Genomic DNA, 20,667 nt, shown 5'->3' with positions numbered 1-20,667 from the left:
CTTTTGGATAAGTCACATCATTATGTAACATGTTTTCTACCAATGATAGCACAAAACTTAAGGTAATTGACCACAAAACCTACATTACTTAAAGTTATTTTGTAGAAACACACTTATAAAATTTGGTGTACTTTAGTTAATGTTTGAGTATATATTTGCTCTTACAAAAATTAAGAGGGAGATTTTGTAATTGAATGTTATGCAATGGTTAGAAAGAAATGGTGCAATTATTCATATAATTAGAAAGTGGGTTGTAGTGCAATTATTCCTAATACTTTGGAAAACTACTTTTCCCAAACTTGATAACACAAACTTGTATTAGTATATCACTTTTGCTTTTCAAAACCTTGTTCAATTGAGGAAAAATAACTACCTTATTGAATTTCTCAAATTTCGTGGGTTACAAAGCTATCAAGAGATTTAACGTGTGTAAAATTCATAAATAAATTATAAAGAAGGGGTTTTATATAAAATACTTAATTTAGGGAAATAAGCAAATTTTTATTCCTCGTGAACTCCACGCCCCCTTTCTTCTCTGAGTAAAAAAAAAAAAAAAAAAACCCAAACCAATCAGCCAATTTTTTTCCTGGTCAAGACATTGATTCTCACAACAATCTCTGCATTAATCAAGCTCAGAGATTCATACCGCATCTCAAATATTGTGCTCAGAGTTTTCAGACATTTACGGTCGTTTAGGTATTTCATGTCACATCTCCAAGTTTTGTCTATTTAGGGGTTAGATTTTACCGTTTCTGTTCTGAATTCGATTCAGTTTTCTAGGGTTTCTATTTATACTGCTGGGTTTTGTGCAATTGTGTTTCTCAATGTGGTTGAGTTTATTAGCTGATTTTGTCTCGCAGGAAGCTCTCAAGGGTTGTTTTTAGAAACTAGAGAACGTACTAATGGCTAGCAGTGAGAATGTGGAGAAATCGAGTAAAGAGAAAGAACCTAAAACACCGCCTTCTTCTTCTGCTCTTCCCTCTTCACAGGTTTGCGTTTGCCCTTCTCTGCTTCCAGTTGTTTACAAGAGGACCTTAATATAGGAAAGGACCCATGACTTAAGCTATTAGAAGCCAGGATTAGAAGTAGGATACTAGAAAAGGAAATAGAAATATTTTCAAACCCTAGATTTCAGCTAATTGTGATTTTTGTTTCCCTATCAGTGACATGTTATAGTTGGAATATTCTGTGTGTTTGCAGGAACCTTCGTCGGCTGTGAGTGCTGGCATGGCTACTCCAGATTGGTCTGGTTTTCAGGTTCTAAGACATATTCATCAGTCTATCGATCTGTGGTCTGTTTACCTGTTTCCTATGGATTTGATAGTTATATGTTTCTTTTTGACAGGCATATTCTCCAATGCCGCCACCTCATGGTTATGTGGCATCAAGTCCCCAACCTCACCCTTATATGTGGGGAGTTCAGGTAAACTAGCTTACATCTATCGCTTTTTATTGTGATGTGTATATAGGTGTTCAGAGTGCTGAAAAGTTGCAAAGAACTTATTGAGTGGGGGTTTACTTTTATGTGAGTTATAGCGTTCGCATTGATAGTTTCGTGCTTGAGGAATTGGCCTTGTTCTGAGTCAAGATTAACTCCATTAAAATAAGATATTCGTTCAGCTCTTTATCATCATAGCTTTGATTTATTGCTGAGTCCGACATCAACTTTTACAGCATATGATGCCTCCTTATGGAACTCCGCCTCATCCGTATGTTGCAATGTATCCCCCAGGTGGCATGTATGCGCATCCTTCAATGCCTCCGGTACTATCATAGTTATTTACAATGAAATGGACATGTATTGAAATGGTGATTGTTAATCATATTTTTAACACGTTCTATCCTGTGTCAGCAGGGTTCTTATCCATATAGCCCTTATGCTATGCCTTCTCCAAATGGAATGACTGAAGCTTCTGTGAGTTTGCGTCCCATATTTTTTCATTGTGTGTTTCTCAAATGGTCTTTTGCTACCTTTGTTTATTTGTAGGATCATAATTGAGTGATGATTTTATGCAGGGCAATACAACAGGCGGCACTGAGGGTGATCCTAAGCAACCTGAAGTGAAGGATAAATTGCCCATCAAAAGATCAAGGGGAAGCTTGGGAAGTTTGAACATGATTACAGGAAAGAACAATGAACCTGGGAAATACTCGGTAGCATCAGCTAATGGAGCTTACTCGAAAAGGCATGTAACATGCTTGATTTTATCCTCTTTGGGACTTATGTTTGCTTCGTTAAATAACATTCATTCTGTTATTGCTCTGAGATTGTCAAAATTTTCTGGTTCCAGTGGGGAGAGCGCTTCTGATGGTTCAAGTGAAGGAAGTGACGGAAACTCTCAAAATGTAAGTTTTGGAAAGCTATCATCCATCCTTTTCATTTTACTCCTATTTTTTTCGGTATGCATTCATTCTGCTAACCATGTTGACACGAGGCACTGTTTCATGAAGATTACCTAGTTGGTCGACTCTGCAAGCCTTCATTTGAGTTATTAACAAATTTGTTTGCTAAGAACCTAGCATGAATCTGAATTAAGATTGACCTATTCATTTCCGTGGATTTTCTCATTTAATTCCATGAATGCCGCTTGCATTGTGATATATGCACATTAGCAAACTAAACCTTTCAGTTGTACACCTTGCATCATCAAACATGTCTGTTGGATCGTCTAGTTTGAAAATTCTTTACTTTGCAATCCTTGTAGGAGTCAGGATCTGGACAAGACGGAAAGGATGGTTCGTTTCTTGATCTTTATATTTCCTTTCATTTCTTTCATGTGACTTAACATCGTGAAAGCTGCTTACCGGAGAGTGCTTTAATGTTTTGCATTTCACCTGAAGCAGCATCTGAGAATGGTGGTTCTGCTAATGGTCCCGGAAATGGAAGTGCTGGTACACCTCTTCTACCAGTGAACCAGACCGTGCCAATCATGCCAATGACAGCTGCAGGTGTTCCAGGCCCACCAACAAATTTAAATATTGGGATGGATTATTGGGGTGCCCCTACTTCATCTGCTATCCCTGGAATGCATGGCAAATTGTCTACATCAGTTCCTGGAGTTGTTGCTCCAATCACGCGAGATGGTGGCCATTCACAACCCTGGTTACAGGTGTGTGTGCCCACCCTTTCTTCCCTATTTTTTTTACTCAAATTCATATTACTTTTATCTTTAAACTCAAGATTTGTTTGTCCTTTTGTCTTTCAATTAGGACGATAGAGAACTTAAACGACAAAGACGGAAGCAGTCTAATAGGGAGTCTGCTCGAAGATCCAGGTTGCGTAAACAGGTACTAAACAGACCCTTAGATTGTTTCTAGCATGCCCATGTGAACAAATTATTGATACGGAAGATTTTTGTGTTTCAGGCCGAATGTGATGAGCTGGCCCAACGCGCCGAGGTGTTGAATGATGAAAACACAAATCTCAGAGCAGAAATCAACAAGCTCAAAAGCCAATGCGAAGAGCTCACCGCTGAGAACACCTCTCTGAAGGTAAGATTGTAAATTTTTTATGAAATAGTTTTATAGCCTGGTCCGTGACTCACTTTACATCAGACACAGACAGTGAAACTCTCCTCTCCTCTATTATCTGTTCTTGCAGGACCAACTTTTATTATTCCCTCCACTTGAAGGCATAAACATGGACAAGAATGGCCACGAACCAGACAGCGATCAAACAGGCGCCGCAGAGCGAAAGGTTGATTCCTACAAAGACTCAAAGTGAAAAGACATACAGCAAAACCAATTCCTAACACAGGTATAAAAAAAGTAGCAGCAGCAACAACAACACTCCACGGTTCTTTGCTAACAGGTGGTTGTAGGATTTTAGACATCAGAGATCAATTGGTTCGGAATAGTTCCTTGTCTTTCTTGAGGGTTGTCCGTCCAGTATGTGTGTTGTAAGTTGAACTAGATATTGGTAATGTTTTGCTTTATTTGCAGAAGCGAATTTGAGGCAATGTGCTTTTCTGTATCAAAATTTCTACCCTTTTTATTTTCTTTGATTAGATTTTTTTCTGATTTATGTTTTCTTCACTTGATGAAGTAAGTTTATTTAAGTGTGCAAACGTTAACAAATGAGTTTAGTAGGCCGAGCATTTCTCTATCCTGGTGATGTGCGTATATATTAAAAGTGGCCGTGAGGTTGGCATTAACAAAACAGCTTCTATATAAAGCACTAAGATGTTGCTCTGATAAAATCTCAAATATCTGAACTACAATTCGTAATGTATGAAAGTAACCATAGTAAAATTGTTCTCAAAAATCTCATGAGATCAAGTCCAGGAGAGGAGTTATCCAAGGAAGTTTATGATGACCAGGTGGAGGACTAAGTTGCAGAGAACAAAATCAGCAAAAGCTCGCTCTGGTGCTAAATCCTGCAAAAGAGATGCATGCATATATGAATGAAGAGTGTCTTCCGGGGATAATAAGACACATTGTGGAAGCCTAGGCCTAATGATTGCTGTAGGAGGAGTTACCTTAAATTCCTTGTTTTCTTTGTTCACTTGAATCCGGAGGCAGACTATATACGGGAAGGACAGATTGTTTAATTTCAGTATCCAGAGATTCCCAAGCTAACCTTTAACAAGAAAAAGATGGGAAACTTGAATGTTATTAAAAGAAAACACATTAAAACTCACCAGCAAGAACTGCTGTCCCGATACACGAGAGAACTCCAGAGAGAAATGAGTTGAAAGGAAACGATCCAACAAGAGCCATGTAAGCAACCTGCTCAATCACAGCAATCACACACACTTAAAACCAGTTTTCTTTAATAAGAAACACAGAGAAAATTCAACAACGTTTATCAAGAAATCCAGTAGAATCTACATAGAGTCAAGAATTAAGCAACAAGCTTGTGTTCTTATACTGTATGAAACAAAACACAGAGCAAACATTTCAACAAAAAAGTGATGGATGCTAATACAAAATGAACCCAAATTGCAAACCAAGTATAGTAAACTTGAGTGTCTTTTTTTCTATTTGAACTGTGAAGTTCATAGATAACACTTTTGAATCCATATATCAATACAATAATATATATATATATATAACCCAAAGATTTATGATGTCAACCAAATTCTCGTAGCTGATGAACATTAGAACTCATAAATCTGTTATCCCCCATATAACATAAACAAATCAACAAGGCACGGATCTAGATGCAAATTCAAAGCAGAGAAGGAGCTTAGAGTAGTTAGTACCTGGATCAAAGCTGTGAAGACCGCGAAACAAACATACAGGTCGATGATCTGCGAAAACGAGTTCAAAAACACGAAGATTAAGGTGATTTCAATTTTCGAAACAAAAAATCCAATGATGATTCTGATCCATATACAAGACAAAGATCAGAGAATGGTGGACCTTAAGATTCGTTGGTGTAGCGACATAAGTAGATCGAAGAGAGTGGAATAGATCCTGAGCATCCTTCGTAGTCGATTTCACCATTTCTTTCTTCCAAGAGCAACCACAACACAACACAACAAAATTTTCTCCTCCTCCTTCGTCAGAGTCTGATGGTTTTACTCTCAGAGTAAAACGACGCTGTTTCAGGATTAGCTGATTAAAACGGGCTGTCATTGTTTTGGGCCGAAGCCCTTACAAGTCTAAATTTCCAAACGGTGCCGTGTTTGGCCGGGTCAGAAGTGATATACTAGGTGACGGTCCAATTNAAAAAAAAAAAAAAAAAAAAAAAAAAAAAAAAAAAAAAAAAAAAAAAAAAAAAAGCGAAGAAACGAAGTACATAACTTTTGTCTGTAAACGATTGGCTTTTTTTTTGTACAGTCAAATCCCCAGAACCGCCGACTTAGATTTTTTTCGTCCAAGAGAATATACGTATAAATATATAAATGGGTCGTCTTCTTCTTTTTCCAAACAGTAGTTTCTTCATCGTCGCCGGTTTAGGGTTTTCGTTGCTCTAGCAGTCTTTTCTCTACAAGTTTCTCCTAGTTTTCTCTTTGCTGAAAGCCCTTTTGCCTTGCGATCAATCTGAATAGTTCATAAGGTTTTTTTTTCTAAAATTTGTTTTTTTTTATAGTTTATATGTTGTTGCTCCTTTATTTAATCTACTATGATAATTTGTGTGTTACCTTTTTAGTCGAAATTGATTGGAATTGTGTTGTTCTTGAGGTGTTTTGGGGGTCAATTCATGGTTTATTTGTGTTATAAGCAAATTTTGTTAGGGTTTTTTTCGAGAAACTGTAGCTGAAATGAATAATATTTTAAATAATGATTAAAAAGTTTCTGTTTTGAAATTGTGTCCGAGTTAGGAGCTACTTTTGTTTAAAGTCTTCTCCGATGGACTACTCGTTTAAGCTTCTGCATATTCTTGTGGACTTTTTTTTTTCTTTTTTTGTTATGAATCATGTATTCACCGAAACATGAGCTTGGCTTGACTGCTGTTGATACCCTTGTTATCTGTTGGTCTGTTTCTGCCATTGAAGGTTTAAAGTTTTTTTTTTTTTGCCTTTTCTTACAGAGTTTACATTTTGGCATTTGTGAACATCGAAGAAAGGACGGTGGTATTTAGTCTCTGATTACTTTTATTTCTCCAAGATGAAGAAATATGTATGTATCAGTTGCTACAGCCAGGTAAGTCTCTAGCTTTCTGATGAGTGATTGTATCCGCAATTTTTTTGCACGCTTTATGGTTTGTTTTGGCATTTTTTTTTACTTCACTATGTTTTATGATCTTCCCTGTTGAGTAGCTGTCCCTCTTTTGTATTTCTCTGTTTTTCATCCTTGTGTAGGTTGGTTGTAACTTCTTTCCTTTCATGTAATCTCCTGTATATTACTTGGCCTAAGCGTGTAAAGGGATTTTAATTAATAATGCATACTGAGTCTGGTCTTTTCATTACATTCATTTTTATAATACAAACACGATGTTTTGCAAGAAAACTTATGAACCTCTCTTCATATAGTTGCTCTTTGATGGGGTTTATAGCAGTATCTTTTGTGATGTGGGTTATTGGATGATGATAGTCTTTTGATTTTATTTTGTATCTATTGAACTATGAGATTAATTCCTTGTGAACTATTCTTTTGATATTTGTATATATTTTTTTAATATACAGGCATACAGCCACTGCAGTTTTATAATATCTGATGCACACTTTTCTAATTGCAGTTTTTTTCGATGCTGTTGGTGAGTTACCATCCTTAGGACTGCTACAGAGTTCGTTGTGTTCCTTGACTTTCCATTCAAGGTTATAGGTTTAGCTTCGTTAGTAGATAAAAATGGAAACCAAAATCGTCAAGGTATCGGATAGTAGTTATAAAGATGGACTTGGGAAAAAGAGAAAGCATCCTGGGAACTATACTCCATATGATTGTGGAAGGTCATATGCAAAGCTGCAATGTGTGCTCACACCGAACAGTTCCACCCAAAAGCTTGAGAAAAGCAGAAAACTGAATGTTGAAAACAAAGTTAATGTTTCTGAGAATCACGTTGGGAAGTCTTTGGTCAGGTACTACTCCTATTTCAAGAAGACAGGAGTGCCAAAGCGTGTAATGTTCTATGAGAACAATGAATGGATTGATCTGCCTGAGCATATCATTGGCGCCATCAGAGATGATCTTGAAGCAAAGAGAGCTGCAGTTGAGTTCAACTGGAGCGGTCGCCATTTTGTCCTGGATTTCTTGCACATGCATCGACTAGACTTGGAAACAGGTGTAAAAACACAGCTTGCTTGGATTGATATTGCTGGCAAATGCTTTTTCCCCGAAATTTATGACAACCTCGAAAGGGACTGCTGCCATCAGCGTGATCCAGAACAACATGATCAACGTGAGATCAAGCTGCACCTTGAAATTGATCTCAATTGTGGGGAGTTACCGAGGCTGAACTTGAATGAGCTTAACGACGAGTCTGGTGACAATATGGATTATATTCAAGTTTTTCAGGGATCTTCAAATGGGCAAGATGACGAGGCATCAGAGGATAGCTGCACCCGTGAGCCTGATAACGCTGTTGTGAAATGGGGTAAAGCAGAAACTGATCAATTCTCTGGTGTCAAGCCTGCTGTGGAGCAACTTGATAAAGATGCGGTCAAACAAATGTTTGCTTTAGGTACTGCCACTCTAGGGCATGTTGAGTTGCTTGATGTGCATCAGGTTTCAAGCGAGATTGCGAAAGCTCGTCTATCTCTTTTCCAGAAGCAAGCTGACATCACTAAGAAACACCGAGGAGATGCGAACATTAGATATGCATGGGTTCCTGCAAAGAAAGAAGTGTTATCTGCAGTTAAGATGCATGGACTTGGAGTGGGTGGTGCATTTATTAAAAAGTCTATGTATGGTGTTGGGGTTCACTTAAATGCTGCAAACTCCCCTTATTTCAGGTTATAATTCTCCCTCTTATGCCCGTTACCCTCTCGCCTGCCCTGTGCTATTTTTGTTTTCCACGTTTTAGTTTTTTTTTTTTTTGGTTCTCTCTAAGCAAGTGTGAAAGATATTGTTTACAGTGCTAGAAACTGTGATATTGACGATAATGGTGTGCGGCACATGGTTTTGTGCCGTGTAATAATGGGGAGTATGGAGCCTCTTCGTGGTGATAATACTCAGTTCTTTACTGGTGGAGAAGAGTATGATAATGGAGTTGATGATGTCGAGTGTCCGAAGCATTATCTGATCTGGAACATGAATATGAACAANCTGCACCCGTGAGCCTGATAACGCTGTTGTGAAATGGGGTAAAGCAGAAACTGATCAATTCTCTGGTGTCAAGCCTGCTGTGGAGCAACTTGATAAAGATGCGGTCAAACAAATGTTTGCTTTAGGTACTGCCACTCTAGGGCATGTTGAGTTGCTTGATGTGCATCAGGTTTCAAGCGAGATTGCGAAAGCTCGTCTATCTCTTTTCCAGAAGCAAGCTGACATCACTAAGAAACACCGAGGAGATGCGAACATTAGATATGCATGGGTTCCTGCAAAGAAAGAAGTGTTATCTGCAGTTAAGATGCATGGACTTGGAGTGGGTGGTGCATTTATTAAAAAGTCTATGTATGGTGTTGGGGTTCACTTAAATGCTGCAAACTCCCCTTATTTCAGGTTATAATTCTCCCTCTTATGCCCGTTACCCTCTCGCCTGCCCTGTGCTATTTTTGTTTTCCACGTTTTAGTTCTTTTTTTTTTTGGTTCTCTCTAAGCAAGTGTGAAAGATATTGTTTACAGTGCTAGAAACTGTGATATTGACGATAATGGTGTGCGGCACATGGTTTTGTGCCGTGTAATAATGGGGAGTATGGAGCCTCTTCGTGGTGATAATACTCAGTTCTTTACTGGTGGAGAAGAGTATGATAATGGAGTTGATGATGTCGAGTGTCCGAAGCATTATCTGATCTGGAACATGAATATGAACAATCACATTTACCCAGAATTTGTAGTTAGCTTCAAGCTGTCTATCCCCAATGCTGAAGGTGATTACAATATGTTCTTTCTCCCACCTCTCCTTTAAAAGTATAATATCCCTCAAAAATCAACTGATGACGCATTGAATGGGAGACAGCTTATAGATCTTGCTGAAGATCAGCTTTTTGGATCCTGAAATCTTCCTCTTATAAGTTAGTAAAGGATCCACTTAAGTGTCACCTGGTGACCTCTGGGGGTGATAACACACTTGATCATCCCAAAGGTCCAGTGAGATATTCATGGCTAATGNATGGTGTTGGGGTTCACTTAAATGCTGCAAACTCCCCTTATTTCAGGTTATAATTCTCCCTCTTATGCCCGTTACCCTCTCGCCTGCCCTGTGCTATTTTTGTTTTCCACGTTTTAGTTCTTTTTTTTTTTGGTTCTCTCTAAGCAAGTGTGAAAGATATTGTTTACAGTGCTAGAAACTGTGATATTGACGATAATGGTGTGCGGCACATGGTTTTGTGCCGTGTAATAATGGGGAGTATGGAGCCTCTTCGTGGTGATAATACTCAGTTCTTTACTGGTGGAGAAGAGTATGATAATGGAGTTGATGATGTCGAGTGTCCGAAGCATTATCTGATCTGGAACATGAATATGAACAATCACATTTACCCAGAATTTGTAGTTAGCTTCAAGCTGTCTATCCCCAATGCTGAAGGTGATTACAATATGTTCTTTCTCCCACCTCTCCTTTAAAAGTATAATATCCCTCAAAAATCAACTGATGACGCATTGAATGGGAGACAGCTTATAGATCTTGCTGAAGATCAGCTTTTTGGATCCTGAAATCTTCCTCTTATAAGTTAGTAAAGGATCCACTTAAGTGTCACCTGGTGACCTCTGGGGGTGATAACACACTTGATCATCCCAAAGGTCCAGTGAGATATTCATGGCTAATGTATATGGGTATTTCGACCATCACATTTTGTTTTCTGCAGTACTCGAAACTGGATGACATGTATCATTTGTGCAGGGAATATGCTTCCTACTACTCAGGGTAAGCATGAGACTTCGGGACTCACCTTGGAAGGACCCAAAGGTTCTCCCTCGAATGTAAGTTTGGTTTTACCTAAGTATATTCTCGTTCTCAAGCAGTCAGATTGTATATTTGATTGGGACACAAACCAGTAATGTGGCTTGTTTGTATTAAGCAGGAGCTAGGAAGGGTATCTTCAGGGAGCGAAAAGAATAGTATCAGTTCCAGCAGTCGAAGGCCCAGATCTTCCCTGATGCCTTTCCCTTTGCTATTCAATGCAATCTCAAGCAAAATTGCCCAGAAAGACATGGACTTGATTATTGCTGGCTACCAGGAACTGAGGGTAAAGTTTTTAAACTGTTTCTTATACCCATCTGTCAAGATTATCATATTGTTTAGCTGAATTCTGTATGTCCTGTTCAGGAGAAGAAGATATCGAGAATTGGATTTTATAAGAAGCTGCGGGTGATTGTAGGAGATGATGATCTGCTGAAATCCACCATAGCAGGTCTTCAAAGGAGTTTGGGTTAGAGTAATGAATGTGTCGACTTCTCTTTGCTGTCGTGAAACCTTTAATAATTAGATCAAGTCAAACCTTGACTTGCTCTTTAGGAACTTACTAGTATTCTTATAATTACTCTTGGTGAAACTTTTCTACATTGTCCTGCTATTTCTTATTTTGAATCAAAGAGTCTTTTATTGATCAACATCAGCCGTGGTTCTTTGAAAGGGTCTTTTATTCATCAGCTGGAAGTTTAGTCTCAAATCATCCAATAAACAACTTCTTTTTACAGTTAAATATACAGACGAAACAACGGCGCCAGTAATAACAAAATGGGAGATTCTTAAAGAAGAGCATCTGTTGTAAGAGAGTACAAAGAAGCAGGTTTTGAAACTGTTTATGTAAACTGTGGATGAGCTCCGGTGTCAGACGACGGATCCCATCCCGGAGGCTTTATATTGGGCCAATCGCCACGGCACCCCAAGCGTATGTACAAGCTCTTCTTACCTTAAATAACACAAACGACACATTTAATACCATAACGTTTACCAGATTAAACCATCAATTTACAAATGGGTTTCTCTCTGTTTATTACCTGGAAGTCCCTTGTCTGAGATGATCAGTTGCTTAAGTGCACTCAATGAAGCTTGAGCCACGCTCTTGGCATGTGTCGGATCCCAACCTTGGAGCTTCACCACCACGTCTGCATTTGAATACCCAATTTCTCTCTCTTGCTTGTTTCTCCTCGCTTCTTCTTTAGCTGATTCTTCATCTGCATTCAGCACCAATTTTGGATGTGTAAGAAATTATTATTGTTCTGTTTGCAAGGGTTACTTCTAAATGGATGTGGAGAGAAGTAACCTGTGGCTTCAGTCTGTGATACCCAAACAGTAAATCCGGAGTAAAGATGTCTCCACTGATCAGCTCTCCCCGCAGCTCCATGTTTACCTCCCAAAGTTGAGACAACAGTACGCACATGGCTGCAAAGCAAAGCCATGTAAGATTGGTAGCCAATCTTGAATATAGTAACTGAAAACAGATTGAACACTAGATATGACTTTTTACCTGCTCAAGCTTTCCAACACTGAACTCTCTGCTTCAGCTACAGAATCCGGCCCTTCTGCAAGAATCCCTAGAATGGTGAAAAATAAAGGGTCTTGAGAAGTTGAGAAGTCAGGAAGATTTTTTGTTAGACGATGATCATGTTCCAAAAGCAGACTCACAAGAATCGATTGTTTTCTTGGAAAAGCTTTCCAGCAACTCCTTTGAGTCTAAAGGACTGTACCTGCAAGATCATATCAACTGTATAAGACTCTCAAAAGTATGTCACAAATAGTATTCATACTGAGCTCTTGAATGACAGGGAGGAATCTGAATTTCATACCCAAGGCCAACAGCTAGCTCCCGAGACACTTTTTGGTTGATTTCAGTTGAATCTCCCACTATGTAAATTGATGCACCTTTAAGAAGTTGCATCATTCCTGCAGTCAAAGACTCCCAGGATTCAACAATATCAGGCCACTTCAATTCCCCATCCACCTTTTTCATATTCACAACCAACTGATCTTCGTCTATGTACCTGTTCTGGATAAAAACACACAAAAACTTCAGCCCTCAAGGAAATCTTTCACACGGTACAAAGAAAAAACAAAACATGTAACGAAAGATTTAGGCGTAAGCTCTAGCTAACCATATTGTTTCAGAGGGCATAATCTTGTCAAAGAGCTGGTTAGTCTCTAGAAGTGTAATCAGCAACCCGTTCCGCTTTTCTTTAACTGCTAAAGATGTTCCATCAGCGTCTACGGATATATCCTTTGGTGAAAGTATCTCACCTGTCTTCAACCTCAATCTTAACTCCACTTCTTTGCCACCATCCGTGAACTGCACATCATATTATTCTACTCTCAAAATCGATTCTATTCCACTCTCCTAAATTCTACAGAAATGTTCAATAAGCACATGATCGTGGTATAAAGACCATCATTATACACCAGCAACTAGTGAATCTGGGATACAAAACGAGACGTGAATGCAGGAAACTGACCTCGTAATCGATTGTGCTAGTGGATACGGCGGATAAGCAGTTACACGAGAAGCTATTGAACCGATCGGCGGTAACATTCTGAGAGAATCGCCGGAAGCCGCGGTGTCGGAGGTTTTGAATTCCCCTGAAAACGCGAGTCGACGAACGATGATGAGCCGGAGAAAAGAGGGAAGCTTGGCCGGTGATAGTGTTTAAGGAAGGAGAGTAGAAGATTGTAGAAGTCAAACCAGAAGCAGTACAAGAAGCAAAAGCAGCCATAGCTGATGATGTTTCAAACTCTCCTCAGACTATAAAAAAGTATTACGCGGATAAGGGGAAAGAGACGAATACCAATCGTTATAATGGGCCTGGGTCATATATTAGGCCCATTTATTTCGGTGATGAGCCCACGATATTAAAAAAAAAAAGTTTAAATTTTTCTTTTTTTCCGGGGTCATCTAAATTTCGTGTGATTTGTAAGACTTCAGTAATCAATCTTGTTTGTCCGAAATTTTCTTCACAAAGCTCAAAAACACACAGAGATCGGCCATGGCTACGCTTTTCACCACCACCGCTCGTTCTTCACTTCTCTTTGTTTCATCCGTAAACCCAAACACGAGCTTTTCTCCTTCTGTCTCCCTTAAACCCAATTCTCTCTCTTTCTCTTTTGGTCATCGACCCAGACCACTCCGGTTTTCTAAAATCCGATCTTCTCTGCCCTCGGAATCCGAATCTAACACTGATTTAGATTCGTCTGGTGTTACAGATGAATGGGGTGAGAAAGCGGTAAATGCAAATGAGCCGCCCCAATCTCAGCCAGATATTGTGTCCGTGAATGTGATTACGGACGAATGGGGCGAGAAATCCGGACCCGAAATCGAGGAATCGGGTTCCCGATTTGCGGATTCGGATCCTCCGAGGAACGAGGACGAGTGGGAGGAGGAAATTGTCGGAGGAGCTGAAGCCGACGCCGGAAATGGAAGTGCGGTGTCCGACGACAATACTTGGGAGCTGAAAAGGTGTTTGGCGGATACGGTTTACGGAACTGAATTAGGGTTCCGGGCTGGTTCAGAAGTTCGTGCGGAGGTTTTGGAGCTCGTGAATCAGTTGGAAGCTCTAAATCCTACTCCGGCTCCCTTAGAGAATCCGGAGCTTCTCGACGGCAACTGGTTTTTGCTGTAAGTCCCTTTACTCCAATGATCCTGTGTTGTTGTCGTTGAGAATTGCAACACTATAATCTGATCCTCCCCTAATTGAGAATGAGACATTGTGAATCTTTGATGAAGCTAAGTAATTGATAATGATCCAGGAAGAGTTCTCATTATAATGTTGTTTCAATTTTGTGGATCTTCTTGGTTTATGAAACAGGTACACTGCTTTCTCTGAGTTGATACCTCTACTAGCTGCGGGTTCGACACCTTTGTTGAAAGTGAAAAGCATAAGTCAGTCAATAGACTCAAACAATCTCACCATCGACAACTCCACTACACTCTCTAGCCCATTTGCAGACTTCTCATTCAGTGCTACTGCTTCATTTGAAGTTCGAAGCCCTTCAAGAGTTGAGGTAACTAGACTTGTATCACTGACCATTAACAATTTGCTTTTTAAAATTATATTCCCTCGGTCAATCGAAACTTACATCATCTGTTTGTCTTAATGTTTGGTATATGTCAGGTTTCTTTCAAAGAAGGTACACTTAAACCTCCGGAGATCAAGTCAAGTGTGGATCTCCCAGAGAGTGTGGGTGTCTTTGGGCAGCAGATTAGCCTTGCGTTGCTGAAGCAATCTTTGAATCCTTTACAAGACGTGGCAGCAAACATTTCACGGGCACTCTCTGGTCAGCCACCTCTCAAGCTTCCGATTCCAGGAAACCGAGCCAGCTCTTGGCTCTTGACCACTTACCTTGACAAGGATCTCAGGATTTCAAGAGGAGACGGTGGGCTTTTCGTGCTTGCCAGAGAGGGAAGCTCTCTGCTTGAATTCTGAAACATTTGAGAATGTATATATAGCAGGCTTTGTTGTAAAAACTAAAAACCATAATACCTTCACTAGAGACGTACATCATCATAATAATGCTAAATGCAGATTATTGGGCCAGACATGTACTCGTTTGTTTGTCACAAAATTAGATAAGTTCAGTTTTGGTCAATAATAGTAATAAGGATGATTCAGGAACATTGGAAGACTGATATGAGCAATGGATTGTATCCAATCGAGAGTGACCATACCATAAACTGGAAAACCCCTGAAACTAAACCTGATTTTTCGTTAATGATTACTAGAACCCTGAATCTCTCACAGGGCATTTCTGGTTGTAATTTTGAAAAACAGAAAGACAGGTTAGTCAAGTAATATTATTCACAAGTCTTAGTTCTCCAGGAGATCCTCCCATCGTTCAACTGGTTATTAAAAAGCTCATATAAAGTGAAACTATTAAGAAGTGTTTCCTTCTGAGTATGCTATAATATGAGAAACAGTCGGGACTTTGATGAAGTTAGGCGGCTTCATCTCTTCTGCACCATCCACTGCAAAATATCCTTCCTGATGACACCGTTGAACCCGTCTCTAACATAAATCGGCTGAATCATACTGGATGCACCAACAGTGTAAGGCCTGTACTGAGTGGTAGTTCCAGTTGGTCTTGGCGGCTTGATCATCATCATCGAAGCAATGGGGTATTTGGACCGAAAGTTTCTCAAGGACATGAACAAGTGCCTATCGACCTCACGGTTCTGAGGAGGCTGCGTGTTAACATGCGGTTTGAGACGTGTTGATTCCAATACTCTCTTCGCCTTGTCTATGCTTGGCTCTTTGTGTTTTGGTAGTATAACCTGAGCCGATGGCTTCATCCTGTCAAGGCCACGGAGAATCCAGTTTCCTAAATTTCGACCAATTTCCATGTCTCTCTGTTGTATGTTCTTGTGCACCCTAAGAGCCACATCAAAGATTTGATGAGTCCTCCTGCATAAAAGGAATGTAAAAGAGATAGTTAACATCCCAATGCTATCAAATACACAACTCGAGACTGGCTTAACAATTCATTATCTACTAACTGTTATGGCCTTAATTAGCAACAAAATGATCCTTTCGTAGCAACAAGAACACTCACAAATTGCATAGGTAGAACTACAATGGAGCAAACACCAATATAAATCAGCATTGTTCATCTAAGGATTCTAATCTAAAGTATTTCGCCACACCGTTTCAATCCAATGACATTGTAGCACAAACACAATATCAAACCTAAATCAGAGACAACCAAATCGCGAAATCCCCAAAAACAAAAAAGGACAAAACGGAAGAAACTTCACCGATGCATAAAATCTCGAATCCTGGGATGATTAGGGCTAATAATGCGACGCTGGGTCTTCAATGCAAGCCGATAAGTCCGCCTAATCCCCAAGAAGTAGGCTGTTCCCAGAGCTAACTCCCACAACACCATTACTCTCTACAGCTTTCTTCTTTCACTTCGTCACCTACTTCTTCCTCAACGTGTTCGAATACAATCTATACTATTCCTTCGAGAGCCGCCAGAAATTTCAATCTCATTCCCGTCGGAATCACAGATCGTCGCCTTCGGGTTTTTAGTACCTGGGTTTCTTGATCTGCGATTCAATCGCCACCGTTCATTTTACTAGTTCGTCAAGATTTTAATTTAGAAGTTTTAATGGGCTGGGCTTTTGAATCCCTGACTAAAATACCCATATTGATATTATCGGTCCAACACAAGAAATTTTCCCTTATTTTAAATACTGATTTTTTGTTTATTCATGGATTCACCAATTATAAATTTTTGTATACTGAAAAAGGAAATATTACTTTTTCTTTTCTCCACAATAATTTTTTTTCCTTATAAACTTGGTCTACAACAAATATGTTATTAACTCTAAAAATAGAATAATAAGTATTCAGCAATCAGATTAATCCGAATCTAATCCGTTGGTGTTACACTCAACTGGCAATTTATTTATATGTATTTTGCTTTTTTAACGTACATAATATTTATTATTTTATTCCTAATTGTAAAACTAGTTAATTTTTTACCAAAGTTAATGAGTAGCGAATACGACAACTCTAAGTTATTAAATAGAGATAATAAATCTCACAATAATTATTTCCTTTTTAAAAACGAAATATACTAATTTGCTTTTTTATCTAGTTTTGGGATAAATTTCTCCCCAATATATTTGATTTGATACGAAACCATAACCTTCCTTCATTAACCTTTCTCTCTCTCTACGAACCATCATCTTCCTTTTCTCTCTCTCTGTCGGCGATGCAGAGGCTATCGCTAGAGTCATCAGCTTCGAAGCTCCATCATCATAGCTATGGAGGAAGAAAGGACGACGCCTACGACATCGATGATTTGAAACCAGTCTCTTCAGCCACTCCTTCTTCGTCGTCATCAGCCGCCGCGGATTACGACGATCACGAGCTCAAAAAGGACTTAAAGCCGCGACGGTTATCATCGCTGCAATCACCTTTCGCGGGGACGACGAATCAGAAACGAGGGAGGCTCGTTCACTTCATTCCGATTCTCACTCTCCTCTGCTTAATCATCCTCTACCTCACTTCTCACCCTCCGTCTCAATCAGGTTTCGTTTCTCACATCGACTTCAGTTTGTTTTGACCCTCTTCGATCGATTTCTGATCGGTGATTCGATTTCGAATTTTTTTTTTCTTCAGATTTGGCTCAGTTTAATGGATTCATGCGTACTTCGAAACATCTAGGTACAACATTGCAGATTCGATTTAATCTCACAACTACTCATTGAACTTAATCGAGTTTTACTTATTTGGATTGTGTTTGTGATCTCCGATAGAAGAATCAGGCGACGATGAAATCTCAGGATATATGAGAGGAGATACACTAGCTATCCGTACGAGTGTACGGAATCTTCAAGAGACGGAAAGCTTCCCGACGAAATCACTTCCCCGTCGCCGGACTTCTCACCGGAAAACCGCAGACTTCTAGCTAATTTATCTCAATTTTTTTAATTTTAATTTATTTAATCCGTCGCATTTGCATGTGGATTTCGTAATTCCGATTTTTAAAAAAATATTTTTCTGTTATAACTGAATGGATAGAAGAGAAGATCAAATCGAATAATAAAGCCTCGCGTCGCCGACGATGAGAAGAAATAAGTATATAACCGTCATGCTAGATTGCGCTTGAGAGAGGTGTAGGTTTAGAGTAGAATGGAGTGAGAGAGTAAGTTAAAGTGCGCCTATACTATTACTAAAAGGGGGGAGTAGAGAGTAGTTATGCAATCCAGCTGGAATTTTTGGACCGTTACAGAGCCTCGTGCTTCGGATTTATATTCCCAGCTGGAAAAAAATTCGCATTTACTTTTGGTTTTTAACTATAGGAGTTAGTGTAATCAAAACTTATAGTGCTACCGCTAGTATATTACTACTAGTCTACTAAGTGCTAGAGCGACCAACCTCCTTTATTCAGTTGATCTATGAAATAGTATCAAATTCTATAATCAGCCACATCCCACATGTGTATTGTTTAATATTTCAGATATTTATTTTACTTTTTTTTTAAAAAAAAAGATAAAATTCTGTAGATATATCATCAAATGATTCTCTAACAACCTGATCGACTTAATAATGAAAAAATTATTAATCCTACTGAACTAAAAGACGGAAAAAGGAACTGATATATCCAAAATTCCTTTTCATTTATGTGATTAATTATATACCCAAACTGACAATTTAGACATGTATTAGAAAGACCTTGCATTGTAAAAACAGTGGCGATATGATTAAAATCGAATAGTAGTGTCTAGTAAGTACTAAAGTATACCATCCTCGTTTCAATAAATATCCATATCGATCAAAAAATTATTGCTGAGCTAAAATCCAAAATAAGCTGAGACTGAGAATGAGTCAAAATCTAAAACGTAATGGCAAGTGTTAGTCTGTCCCGGTTAGACATATCGACGTGTTAATTAGGGTCCACTTGATTATCTAAACTTGATTACGAAAATATTAATGAAAAAGGCCATTTGGTGAGACAAGTGATGCCACGCGGTCTGTCATAATGACGACTGTCACTTTAGCCCCACCATCATCACCGTGACGCTCTTCCCCCTCTCTATATTTCTGTATACGTGTCAAATAATCATTCGCTCTCTCCATTGATCTACCTTTCGCTTTTTAATCTTGTTGACGCAGTTTCCTCTTGTTATTTGTTCTTCTTTCAAGTGGAGTTATATATGACTTGAAGCCTAAGTTTGCAAAATAGTGTCTTACTTGTCATAGGATTCGCTTTCTTTATAGATATTTAAGCATGATATATGTAATTATCTTATCTAGGATAGTCTTTTAATCTTGATGCAAATGACGTTGACGTATGTATATATGTGACTTCTATGAGATTCTTCGCGGAGTTTGTCTCAACTACCAGTGCGCATTATGTATATACTTATTATATAGTTCACATAATGACATATGTATTCGAATGGTAATGACATACGTATGGAAAGTATTTGAACATTTTCAAATTCTCGTATATGTTCTGATGATGATACGCCTAATATGTATATGACTGACAACTTTAACCTGTTTCTAGTGAATAATAACAAGTAAACCTCACAAATTTGAGTTTTAAATAATAATAAAAAAAAAGACAGATTCTTAACTCTTTCAAGATATGATCAATAAACCAAAGATTGTCTAAAATCACACTTATAAGTCCAAAAAAAAAAAAATTAAACCAAAAAAACGCAAAACATATAAAAAATAAATTAACAAAATATTTAAAAAAAAAAATCAGAGGTCAATGTGGCACTTGGTGGGATGAAACTGAGGCCCTCCGGCTGAAGTAGAGTGCTCAACGGAACCTTGAGATGACACTTAATCTTGGGCTTAACGGCCCATGAGTTTAGAAACCCAAACTTGACCCTCATCTTAAAACCTCAGCTTCACGTCGATCCTGTAAATCCCAGACTTCCGGTCCTCCTTCAGGTCCTTCCGGCCACCGGCGCCTAACAAAAACCAGCTTCTGTCCGTTAAACTTCGTTCCAACCACCGTCGTATTCTTATGCCCTTGATAAAACGACGTCATATTCACGGCAGCAAAACGCTTATCACCGTAGTAACCCCTCGCCTCTAACTTATCATAGTGGATCCCAAGACGTTGGTTAGGGTTACGTATTGCGAAGTTCAACGAGAGGTTGTAATGAAGGTTACGGCTTCCCGGGTCGAGCTCAAAACGCGTTAAGTTAGCGTCCGTGACATGGATGTTCACGACGTTGGGTTGGAGTATAAAATAGAGGATTAAAGCTACCAACCCAAGGCAAATAGCTACACATAAGAGAATGGTACAGATGATGTTCACGAGACAACTACCACAGCAAAGGAGACAGCTGTAGAAGCAACGACAGATGCCGCAACCTACGTAGGCGCCGCGTCGACCTTGGCTGTAATATGTTTTAACCGGAGGAGGCTGGATTGGTGGACCGTAGTTAGCACCATTTAAGTTGTAGTTTCCGGTCGCCATGTAGTTGATTTGATAGAATTGAATAGAGAAGTATGAAAGAGATTATAAGATTGTTTTGCAAGGCAATGAGTTAATTTATGTGAAGAAGTAGAATACGTGTGGATTATATGTATATATATAGATATGTGCAAATAATAATTCCTGATTCAATAAATATATTTTGCCGGTTAATTCTTGTTTTTGTAGGAAACTAAGAGGTTGTTCATGTGTGGTTTTGATCTTATCATGCAAAAAAAAAAAAA

The 20,667-nt window shown here is 38.9% G+C and overlaps 7 protein-coding genes and 1 pseudogene across 12 annotated transcripts; 4 read left to right on the top strand and 4 right to left on the bottom strand.

The window, feature by feature from the left end:
- Window positions 540-4,053, top strand: LOC104792311 (bZIP transcription factor 16-like). The gene is made up of 13 exons (XM_010518429.2): window positions 540-696; window positions 861-989; window positions 1,201-1,257; window positions 1,346-1,423; window positions 1,675-1,764; window positions 1,856-1,915; window positions 2,017-2,186; window positions 2,292-2,346; window positions 2,706-2,736; window positions 2,845-3,110; window positions 3,211-3,288; window positions 3,367-3,492; window positions 3,602-4,053. The coding sequence occupies exons 2-13, from the start codon at window positions 903-905 to the stop codon at window positions 3,722-3,724; spliced, it is 1,221 nt and encodes a 406-aa protein (XP_010516731.1). The 5' UTR covers window positions 540-696; window positions 861-902; the 3' UTR covers window positions 3,725-4,053.
- LOC104792310 (dolichyl-diphosphooligosaccharide--protein glycosyltransferase subunit DAD2-like) lies at window positions 4,151-5,510 on the bottom strand. Its single transcript, XM_010518427.2, has 5 exons — window positions 5,365-5,510; window positions 5,205-5,252; window positions 4,641-4,728; window positions 4,479-4,522; window positions 4,151-4,376 (listed from the first exon to the last, which is right to left on the bottom strand). The coding sequence occupies exons 1-5, from the start codon at window positions 5,446-5,448 to the stop codon at window positions 4,293-4,295; spliced, it is 348 nt and encodes a 115-aa protein (XP_010516729.1). The 5' UTR covers window positions 5,449-5,510; the 3' UTR covers window positions 4,151-4,292.
- LOC104792306 (probable inactive poly [ADP-ribose] polymerase SRO1) lies at window positions 5,765-11,097 on the top strand. Of its 5 annotated transcripts, none has more exons than XM_019246927.1 (8): window positions 5,766-6,004; window positions 6,479-6,567; window positions 7,127-8,339; window positions 8,463-8,637; window positions 9,347-9,416; window positions 10,388-10,467; window positions 10,569-10,733; window positions 10,814-11,097. In XM_019246927.1, the coding sequence occupies exons 3-8, from the start codon at window positions 7,237-7,239 to the stop codon at window positions 10,919-10,921; spliced, it is 1,701 nt and encodes a 566-aa protein (XP_019102472.1). In that variant the 5' UTR covers window positions 5,766-6,004; window positions 6,479-6,567; window positions 7,127-7,236; the 3' UTR covers window positions 10,922-11,097. The 5 variants fall into 5 exon arrangements, 4 of the variants coding, with proteins under 4 accessions (XP_019102472.1, XP_019102471.1, XP_019102470.1 ...); XM_019246926.1 differs by lacking the exons at window positions 8,463-8,637; window positions 9,347-9,416 and adding exons at window positions 9,662-9,704; window positions 9,828-10,072 and having other exon boundaries at window positions 6,479-6,591; window positions 7,127-8,296; XM_019246925.1 differs by having other exon boundaries at window positions 6,479-6,591.
- Window positions 11,110-13,239, bottom strand: LOC104792309 (probable inactive shikimate kinase like 2, chloroplastic). Its single transcript, XM_010518426.1, has 8 exons — window positions 12,937-13,239; window positions 12,583-12,773; window positions 12,277-12,471; window positions 12,116-12,177; window positions 11,958-12,024; window positions 11,754-11,872; window positions 11,488-11,664; window positions 11,110-11,399 (listed from the first exon to the last, which is right to left on the bottom strand). The coding sequence occupies exons 1-8, from the start codon at window positions 13,192-13,194 to the stop codon at window positions 11,290-11,292; spliced, it is 1,179 nt and encodes a 392-aa protein (XP_010516728.1). The 5' UTR covers window positions 13,195-13,239; the 3' UTR covers window positions 11,110-11,289.
- Window positions 13,382-15,016, top strand: LOC104792305 (probable plastid-lipid-associated protein 3, chloroplastic). The gene is made up of 3 exons (XM_010518422.2): window positions 13,382-14,093; window positions 14,284-14,479; window positions 14,590-15,016. Exons 1-3 carry the CDS (start codon window positions 13,465-13,467, stop codon window positions 14,899-14,901), a joined length of 1,137 nt encoding a protein of 378 aa, XP_010516724.1. The 5' UTR covers window positions 13,382-13,464; the 3' UTR covers window positions 14,902-15,016.
- LOC104792304 lies at window positions 15,256-16,544 on the bottom strand. The gene is made up of 2 exons (XM_010518421.2): window positions 16,227-16,544; window positions 15,256-15,876 (listed from the first exon to the last, which is right to left on the bottom strand). Exons 1-2 carry the CDS (start codon window positions 16,355-16,357, stop codon window positions 15,420-15,422), a joined length of 588 nt encoding a protein of 195 aa, XP_010516723.1. The 5' UTR covers window positions 16,358-16,544; the 3' UTR covers window positions 15,256-15,419.
- Window positions 17,098-18,060, top strand: LOC104792303. 2 transcript variants are annotated; one of them, XM_010518420.2, is made up of 3 exons: window positions 17,098-17,510; window positions 17,602-17,646; window positions 17,742-18,060. In XM_010518420.2, the coding sequence occupies exons 1-3, from the start codon at window positions 17,192-17,194 to the stop codon at window positions 17,888-17,890; spliced, it is 513 nt and encodes a 170-aa protein (XP_010516722.1). In that variant the 5' UTR covers window positions 17,098-17,191; the 3' UTR covers window positions 17,891-18,060. The 2 variants fall into 2 exon arrangements, with proteins under 2 accessions (XP_010516722.1, XP_019102469.1); XM_019246924.1 differs by having other exon boundaries at window positions 17,102-17,510; window positions 17,739-18,060.
- LOC104792302 lies at window positions 19,696-20,425 on the bottom strand (annotated as a pseudogene).

Source organism: Camelina sativa, chromosome 6 (assembly GCF_000633955.1).
Source record: "Camelina sativa cultivar DH55 chromosome 6, Cs, whole genome shotgun sequence".
Lineage (NCBI taxonomy): Eukaryota > Viridiplantae > Streptophyta > Magnoliopsida > Brassicales > Brassicaceae > Camelina > Camelina sativa.
Note: the sequence above shows the minus strand (reverse complement) of the source record. Positions and strands in the feature narration are given on the sequence as shown.